Source organism: Oncorhynchus mykiss, chromosome 6, assembly GCF_057628025.1.
Source record: "Oncorhynchus mykiss isolate SJ-2025 chromosome 6, ASM5762802v1, whole genome shotgun sequence".
NCBI classification, from domain to species: Eukaryota; Metazoa; Chordata; class Actinopteri; order Salmoniformes; family Salmonidae; genus Oncorhynchus; species Oncorhynchus mykiss.
The window spans coordinates 79540731-79550000 of NC_143027.1; the positions used below are offsets into that span (position 1 = coordinate 79540731).

The window sequence follows — 9270 nt, forward strand, 5'->3', positions numbered from 1 at the left end:
TTCTTTCTCCTCTCTCTCTCTCCTTTCCCTTCTTCTCTCTGTGCTATCTCCTCCCCCTTTCCCTTCTTCTCTCTGTGCTCTCTCCTCCCATCTCCTCTACTTCCCCCTTTCCCTTCTTCTCTCTGCTCTCTCCTCCCCATCTCCTCCACCTCCCCCTTTCCCTTCTTCTCTCTGCTCTCTCCTCCCCATCTCCTTCACCTCCCCCTTTCCCTTCTTCTCTCTGTGCTCTCTCCTCCCCACCTCCTCCCCCTTTCCCTTCTTCTCTCTGTGCTCTCTCCTCCCCATCTCCTCCACCTCCCCCTTTCCCTTCTTCTCTCTGTGCTCTCTCCTCCCCATCTCCTCCACCTCCCCCTTTCCCTTCTTCTCTCTGTGCTCTCTCCTCCCCACCTCCTCCCCCTTTCCCTTCTTCTCTCTGTGCTCTCTCCTCCCCACCTCCTCCCCCTTTCCCTTCTTCTCTCTGTGCTCTCTCCTCCCCACCTCCTCCCCCTTTCCCTTCTTCTCTCTGTGCTCTCTCCTCCCCACCACCTCCCCCTTTCCCTTCTTCTCTCTGTGCTCTCTCCTCCCCATCTCCTCTACCTCCCCCTTTCCCTTCTTCTCTCTGCTCTCTCCTCCCCATCTCCTCCACCTCCCCCTTTCCCTTCTTCTCTCTGCTCTCTCCTCCCCATCTCCTCCACCTCCCCCTTTCCCTTCTTCTCTCTGTGCTCTCTCCTCCCCATCTCCTCTACCTCCCCCTTTCCCTTCTTCTCTCTGCTCTCTCCTCCCCATCTCCTCCACCTCCCCCTTTCCCTTCTTCTCTCTGTGCTCTCTCCTCCCCACCTCCTCCCCTTTCCCTTCTTCTCTCTGTGCTCTCTCCTCCCCACCTCCTCCCCCTTTCCCTTCTTCTCTCTGTGCTCTCTCCTCCCCACCTCCTCCCCACCTCCTCCCCCTTTCCCTTCTTCTCTCTGTGCTCTCTCCTCCCCACCTCCTCCCCCTTTCCCTTCTCTCTGTGCTCTCTCCTCCCCACCTCCTCCCCACCTCCTCCCCCTTTCCCTTCTTCTCTCTGTGCTCTCTCCTCCCCACCTCCTCCCCCTTTCCCTTCTTCTCTCTGTGCTCTCTCCTCCCCATCTCCTCCACCTCCCCCTTTCCCTTCTTCTCTCTGTGCTCTCTCCTCCCCATCTCCTCCACCTCCCCCTTTCCCTTCTTCTCTCTGTGCTCTCTCCTCCCCATCTCCTCCACCTCCTCCCCTTTCCCTTCTTCTCTCTGTGCTCTCTCCTCCCCACCTCCTCCCCCTTTCCCTTCTTCTCTCTGTGCTCTCTCCTCCCCACCTCCTCCCCACCTCCTCCCCCTTTCCCTTCTTCTCTCTGTGCTCTCTCCTCCCCACCTCCTCCCCCTTTCCCTTCTCTCTGTGCTCTCTCCTCCCCACCTCCTCCCCACCTCCTCCCCCTTTCCCTTCTTCTCTCTGTGCTCTCTCCTCCCCACCTCCTCCCCCTTTCCCTTCTTCTCTCTGTGCTCTCTCCTCCCCATCTCCTCCACCTCCCCCTTTCCCTTCTTCTCTCTGTGCTCTCTCCTCCCCATCTCCTCCACCTCCCCCTTTCCCTTCTTCTCTCTGTGCTCTCTCCTCCCCATCTCCTCCACCTCCTCCCCCTTTCAGAGAAAATGACTCGTGCATTAGCGGAGGAGACTCAGCAGTTGGAGAGCGATCTGAACGAGGAGAGGTCTCGCTACCAGAACCTCCTAACAGAACACCTGAGACTGGAGGAACGCTACGACGACCTCAAGGAAGAAATCACTCTCTCTGTGGTAGGAGGCTAACGCATAGCATGTCAACAATTTCACACTCACAAACACTGGACCAAACCAGAACACACACACTCACAAACACTGGACCAAACCAGAACACACACACTCACAAACACTGGACCGAACCAGAACACACACACTCACAAACACTGGACCGAACCAGAACACACACACTCACAAACACTGGACCAAACCAGAACACACACACTCACAAACACTGAACCGAACCAGACCACTCACACTCACAAACACTGGACCGAACCAGACCACTCACACTCACAAACACTGAACCGAACCAGAACACACACACTCACAAACACTGAACCGAACCAGACCACTCACACTCACAAACACTGGACCGAACCAGACCACTCACACTCACAAACACTGGACCAAACCAGAACACACACACTCACAAACACTGGACCGAACCAGAACACACACACTCACAAACACTGGACCGAACCAGACCACTCACACTCACAAACACTGGACCGAACCAGACCACACACACTCACAAACACTGGACCGAACCAGACCACACACACTCACAAACACTGGACCGAACCAGACCACACACACTCACAAACACTGGACCGAACCAGACCACACACACTCACAAACACTGGACCGAACCAGACCACACACACTCACAAATACTGGACCGAACCAGACCACACACACTCACAAACACTGGACCGAACCAGACCACACACACTCACAAACACTGGACCGAACCAGACCACACACACTCACAAACACTGGACCGAACCAGACCACACACACACTCACAAACACTGGACCGAACCAGACCACACACACTCACAAACACTGGACCGAACCAGACCACACACACTTACACACACGCCACACTGCCCCACCATACTAAACGCACACACACCAAACAAACACACTGCACCACACCACACCACAAACACACACTAAAGTCCCCTTGCCCCTCCTTTCTCCAGAGCGTGCCCAAGCCCGGCCACAGGAGAACAGACTCCACCCACAGCAGCAACGGATCAGAGTGCACCTACAACTCAGAGTTCGCCGAATCAGAAGAAAGTTCCCGACATGGAGAAGTGAGTGGGACGGGACTTAGACAGAAACTTCCTCTCACCATTAGAAAATGTTATAAAAAATGTGTTAATGTTGCTTCAACCTGTTCTGTAGTTATTTTAACAGTTATTACAACTACAACCCTGCAGAATTGGTCGTCATTCAGTAAAACACTTTCTGTAATGTTTTAGTATTGACAGCTAATGTCTTTAATGCCCATGACGATGCCCCAAAGCTCCGCCTGTCAGTGTCATTTCTGTCTCTGACCTCACTTCCTGTTGTGACAGGATGTGACCCGGGGCATGGACACGTCTCTGACTCTGAAGCTGCAGAAGCGCGTAACCGAGCTGGAGCAGGAGAAATCCTCTCTCCGCAACGAGCTAGAAAACAAGGAGGACCAGTTCCAGCGGGCTAGAGTCAGGGTACAGCCACAGTACTACACAATATTACTACAATACTATGCTATATTACTGTATTACAACCACAGTCTGTCTTACTTTACTGTCGGACCTCTCCGTCTGTCAGGATGATGAGGAGCATAAGAAATCACGTGGAGCAGAACTGGAGTACGAGTCTCTCAAGGTATTGTATAGATATCCAATCTACTCATATCTACGGTAGTGGGTAGGGGATAGGACTTAGGTGGGCAACAGCTCGTGACTCAAGGGCCCCGGGGGCCGCCAGTTGCCCATCACGGGGCTAGGGGTAGATTTGGGACTGGATTTGTCTGGGTGAGTGTGTTGTATACATAGATGGTTAGAGATCTCTAGATGGATATAACCCATTTTAGCGTTGACATTGCCGTCTCTATGGGTGTGTATTAACATCTTTAATCCACAGCGCCAGGAGCTGGATTCCGAGAACAAGAAGTTGAAGCATGACCTGACCGCCATGAGGCAGAGCCTGCTGGGTAATGCAGGCGCTGGGGCGGGGGCACCAGGAAGTCCACCCTACAAAGTTCTCATGGACCAACTGAACTCCTCGTGCGAGGAGCTGGAGGTGCGGAAAGAGGAGGTGTTGATTCTACGATCTCAACTGGTCTCACAGAAGGAGGCCATGCAGCACAAGGTAGGAGACATGGAGGGACACACACGGACATGTGCACAGACACGCATTTATGCACACAGTCTCACAGATATAGATATATACACATATATACACACACTTGAAACCTTTTCATGTCTGTCCACTGCACTATCAATGCTTCTAACACTCCAGTCTCTTCTCTCCTTCTCTCCCTCTCTCTCTTCTCTCTCCTGCCATGCCTTCCTAAAGGATGAGAAGGTACTAGAACTCTGCTGACTGCATGTTCTGGGAATGACTAGCTTAAACACATACACACGTGCCACTGATTTATTTGCATGTAACACCACCATATGTATGGTCTTTAGATTCACAATACTGGATGGGTCAAGATTCACGTGGAATAATAGTGTCTTCTCTCTGTTCTCTGCCTGATGCTCTGTTGTGTCTTCTCTACATGTGAATGTGGTTATTTTCCTCTTTCTCTCTCATCCCCCTCCGTGTCATCCCTCTCTCCAGGAGACGATGACAGAGCCAGTGCACTATGCAGAGGATGTCCATAAGATGAAGGACTCTGGTGCAATCACTCAGGCTTATCTAGGACTCAAAGAGACCAACAGGTACAACTCTCTTTCTCTCTCTCTTTTTCACTTTCCCTCCCCATCCCTCTATCTCCTCTCTGTATCTCCTCAATCTCTCTCGCTTTCTCTCTCTCCCCTTCTCTTCGCTTTCCCTCTCCTTCTCACTTTCTCTCTCCCTTTCTCTCTTTCGCTTTCTCTTTTGCTTTCTCTCCCCTCTATCTCCTTCTGTCTGTCACTCCCTTCCCTCTTTACCTTTCCCTCCCCTCTATCTCCTTCTGTCTGTCACTCCCTTCCCTCTTTACCTTTCTCTCCCCTCTATCTCCTTCTGTCTGTCACCCCCTTCTCTCTTTACCTTTCTCTCCCCTCTATCTCCTTCTGTCTGTCACTCCCTTCCCTCTTTACCTTTCTCTCCCCTCTATCTCCTTCTGTCTGTCACCCCCTTCCCTCTTTACCTTTCCCTCCCCTCTATCTCCTTCTGTCTGTCACTCCCTTCTCTCTTTACCTTTCCCTCACCTCTATCTCCTTCTGTCTGTCACCCCCTTCCCTCTTTACCTTTCTCTCCCCTCTATCTCCTTCTGTCTGTCACTCCCTTCTCTCTTTACCTTTCTCTCCCCTCTATCTCCTTCTGTCTGTCACCCCCTTCTCTCTTTACCTTTCCCTCCCCTCTATCTCCTTCTGTCTGTCACTCCCTTCCCTCTTTACCTTTCTCTCCCCTCTATCTCCTTCTGTCTGTCACCCCCTTCCCTCTTTACCTTTCTCTCCCCTCTATCTCCTTCTGTCTGTCACTCCCTTCCCTCTTTACCTTTCCCTCCCCTCTATCTGCTTCTGTCTGTCACCCCCTTCCCTCTTTACCTTTCCCTTCCTCCCCCAGAGTTCCACAGAGGACTCATTACAGTACAAGCTCCCCACCAGTATGTCTGATGTACTCCATGAGTACACTCAGTGTGTGTGAGATCTGTATGTGTTTGAGAACTGTGTGTGTGAACTCCTCTCTCTGTTGTGCGCAGATCTCCCAGGTTCTTGCGTAAACCACTAGAAGCCAATGAGCTCCTAAATCGGCTCAGGTAACCAATCAGATGTGTCCTTTGCATCGTGTGGCGGAGCATGCGTGGCCATGCTGACCAATGGGGATTGAGCAAGACTGAGCGGAGGCTTTTTATTGGATAGGATAATATAGTTGATGATGGCTGGCTGATGTTGAATCTATATTAATGATATATTAAGTAGGTGATAAAACTAGATTTGCTTCAGTAGCAATGGGTCTGCTTGTTTTGCACGCCGGGCGATGCCTAACCTGTACTGTACTGTAAGTGGTGAAGGCGGCGTAAGCTGCCTGCTAATTGGTATGATGATGACGCTAAGCTAGGTTAGCCTGCGTAATATTGGTCATCGAACTAGCATGGTAATTAAGCTAAGCTAGGTTAGCCTACATAGCATTGGTAATCTAGTATGTTGAAGCTAAACTAGGTTAGCCTCCGTATGGGTTGAAGGTTAGGCATGAATGATGCACAGACTCTTAATTACTAATCAGCTCCTATGAAATGTCTTCTGCATGGAACCAAACCTGCATCTTTACCAACCGTGTGTTTCCCTGTGTTGTGTTTTGTTAGTTCCATCATGTTGCTACCACCCTGTGTGTTACGTTGCGTTAAGAATCCTTGTCATTTCATTGCTTGTTCTCTACCAGGGGTTGGAACCAAAATTATTTTCCAATTGTTTTGTTCTGACTAGAACCAGAACCGGTTCGAACCCCAAAAAAAGTTCTGAACTGGTTCGAAGCCAAAAAAAAGCAAAGATTAATATAATTCCTTTCTGTTCCTTTATAAACCTCTGAAATTGACTTTTTTAAAAACATTTAGCTCGACATTAAGTTACTTCACCAATCAGTGAGGATATAGCAGCTTGCTATGGAGCGGGCAAGCGGTTTACATGCATTGGACAGACGAATGTAGGGCGTTGGATGAGACTGACATTTTCCGTGTGGGGAGAGAGCGAGAGAGGGTGGAGGAGGGTTGGCTTGAAACGGTGGGCATCTTGTTGTTATGACATGCATCATCTGAATTAGGCCCACAGAATTATACCTTCGGAAGAGCGGCTTTTATGAAGGAACTTTGAATGTCTTTGAACTTCAGAAAGTTGTCTTAACACTGGACCAGCTAGCTGGTATGTCCAGAGCGGCACCAGAATTCAAATAAAAACACCTTTTACCTTTTTGTACTTAGTAAATCCAATGTGAAATGTGAGTATAGTATCCTTAATTAGCATTGAAAAGGTTAATCCATTCTTCTCTGATTGTAAATCTCTCTCCCTAATTTCTGAATCAGACTTGTAACGTCAGTAGGCTACTAGACTATGCTTCAGAGGGGAGGGGGCAGGTAGCCTACACACACGCACACTGGAACACTTTTCTGTCAGGCGGACACTGGAACACTTTTCTGTCAGGCGCACACTGGAACACTTTTCTGTCAGGCGGACACTGGAACACTTTTCTGTCAGGCGGACACTGAAACACTTTTCTGTCAGGCGGACACTGGAACACTTTTCTGTCAGGCGGACACTGGAACACTTTTCTGTCAGGCGGACACTGGAACACTTTTCTGTCAGGCGAACACTGGAACACTTTTCTGTCAGGCGAACACTGGAACACTTTTCTGTCAGGCGGACACTGGAACACTTTTCTGTCAGGCGGACACTGGAACACTTTTCTGTCAGGCGAACACTGGAACACTTTTCTGTCAGGTGGACACTGGAACACTTTTCTGTCAGGCGGACACTGGAACACTTTTCTGTCAGGCGAACACTGGAACACTTTTCTGTCAGGCGAACACTGGAACACTTTTCTGTCAGGCGGACACTGGAACACTTTTCTGTCAGGCGGACACTGGAACACTTTTCTGTCAGGCGGACACTGGAACACTTTTCTGTCAGGCGGACACTGGAACACTTTTCTGTCAGGCGGACACTGGAACACTTTTCTGTCAGGCGGACACTGGAACACTTTTCTGTCAGGCGGACACTGGAACACTTTTCTGTCAGGCGGACACTGGAACACTTTTCTGTCAGGCGGACACTGGAACACTTTTCTGTCAGGCGGACACTGGAACACTTTTCTGTCAGGCGGACACTGGAACACTTTTCTGTCAGGCGAACACAGGAACACTTTTCTGTCAGGCGGACACTGGAACACTTTTCTGTCAGGCGAACACAGGAACACATTTCTTAGTGACAGAGTGTGAGGCTTTGAATATGCACTTTGTTACGTTTTTTGTGCGACTGACAAACAATGCATGGAAAATAAAATAACGTTATTAACCGGTTCCATGCTTTTAAAATAATGGTTCTGTTCCGGAGCAGTATAGGTCACTTTTGTTCTGATTCTGTTCCTTGAAATATGTATATTTTCCAGTTGTCGGTTCTGTTCCCTGAACTGGTTCCAATCCCTGTTCTAAACACACATAGATTCAGAATACTAAGCACAACAAGCTGACACACACATAGCATGAGACTGCATCACCCCACCTCCCCTAGTCCACCACCACCCCACCTCCTCTAGTCCACCACCACCCCAGCTCCCCTAGTCCACCACCACCCCAGCCCACAATCATCACCTCACCTCCTCTAGTCCACCACCACCCCAGTTCCCCTAGTCCACCACCACCCCAGCTCCCCTAGTCCACCACCACCCCAGCCCACAATCATCACCTCACCTCCTCTAGTCCACGACCACCCCACCTCCCCTAGTCCACCACCACCCCACCTCCTCTAGTCCACCACCACCCCAGCTCCCCTAGTCTACCACCACCCCAGCCCACAATCATCACCCCACCTCCTCTAGTCCACCACCACCCCACCTCCTCTAGTCCACCACCACCCCTCCTCCTCTAGTCCACCACCACCCCACCTCCTCTAGTCCACCACCACCCCACCTCCTCTAGTCCACCATCATCCCTCCTCCTCTAGTCCACCACCACCCCACCTCCTCTAGTCCACCACCCCACCTCTAGTCCACCACCACCCCATCTCCTCTAGTCCACCACCACCCCACCTCCTCTAGTCCACCACCACCCCACCTCCTCTAGTCCACCACCACCCCACCTCCTCTAGTCCACCACCCCACCTCTAGTCCACCACCACCCCATCTCCTCTAGTCCACCACCCCACCTCCTCTAGTCCACCATCATCCCTCCTCCTCTAGTCCACCACCCCACCTCTAGTCCACCACCCCACCTCCTCTAGTCCACCACCACCCCACCTCTAGTCCACCACCCCACCTCTAGTCCACCACCACCCCATCTCCTCTAGTCCACCACCACCCCATCTCCTCTAGTCCACCATCACCCCTCCTCCTCTAGTCCACCACCACCCCACCTCTAGTCCACCACCCCACCTCTAGTCCACCACCACCCCATCTCCTCTAGTCCACCATCACCCCTCCTCCTCTTGTCCACCACCATCCCACCTCCTCTAGTCCACCACCCCACCTCTAGTCCACCACCCCACCTCTAGTCCACCACCATCCCACCTCTTCTAGTCCACCACCGCCCCACCTCCTCTAGTCCACCACCGCCCCACCTCCTCTAGTCCACCACCACCCCATCTCCTCTAGTCCACCACCACCCCAGCCCACAATCATCACCCCACCTCCTCTAGTCCACCACCACCCCACCTCCTCTAGTCCACCACCACCCCACCTCCCCTAGTCCACCACCACCCCTCCTCCTCTAGTCCACCACCACCCCACCTCTAGTCCACCACCCCACCTCTAGTCCACCACCACCCCATCTCCTCTAGTCCACCACCACCCCATCTCCTCTAGTCCACCATC

At 51.6% G+C, this 9270-nt stretch overlaps 1 protein-coding gene across 2 annotated transcripts in view; it reads left to right on the forward strand.

The window, feature by feature from the left end:
• The window catches only part of LOC110511859 (unconventional myosin-Va), an 84077-nt gene that overhangs the window by 65571 nt on the left and 9236 nt on the right, over window positions 1–9270 (forward strand). The window contains exons 23-29 of one of the 2 annotated variants that reach the window (XM_090238950.1): window positions 1631–1779; window positions 2751–2864; window positions 3129–3263; window positions 3367–3423; window positions 3682–3909; window positions 4384–4484; window positions 5453–5509. In XM_090238950.1, coding sequence (XP_090095076.1) covers window positions 1631–1779; window positions 2751–2864; window positions 3129–3263; window positions 3367–3423; window positions 3682–3909; window positions 4384–4484; window positions 5453–5509 — 841 coding nt within the window. The remainder of the gene's footprint in view (window positions 1–1630; window positions 1780–2750; window positions 2865–3128; window positions 3264–3366; window positions 3424–3681; window positions 3910–4383; window positions 4485–5452; window positions 5510–9270) is intronic. The other variant, XM_090238949.1, reaches the window with a different exon arrangement.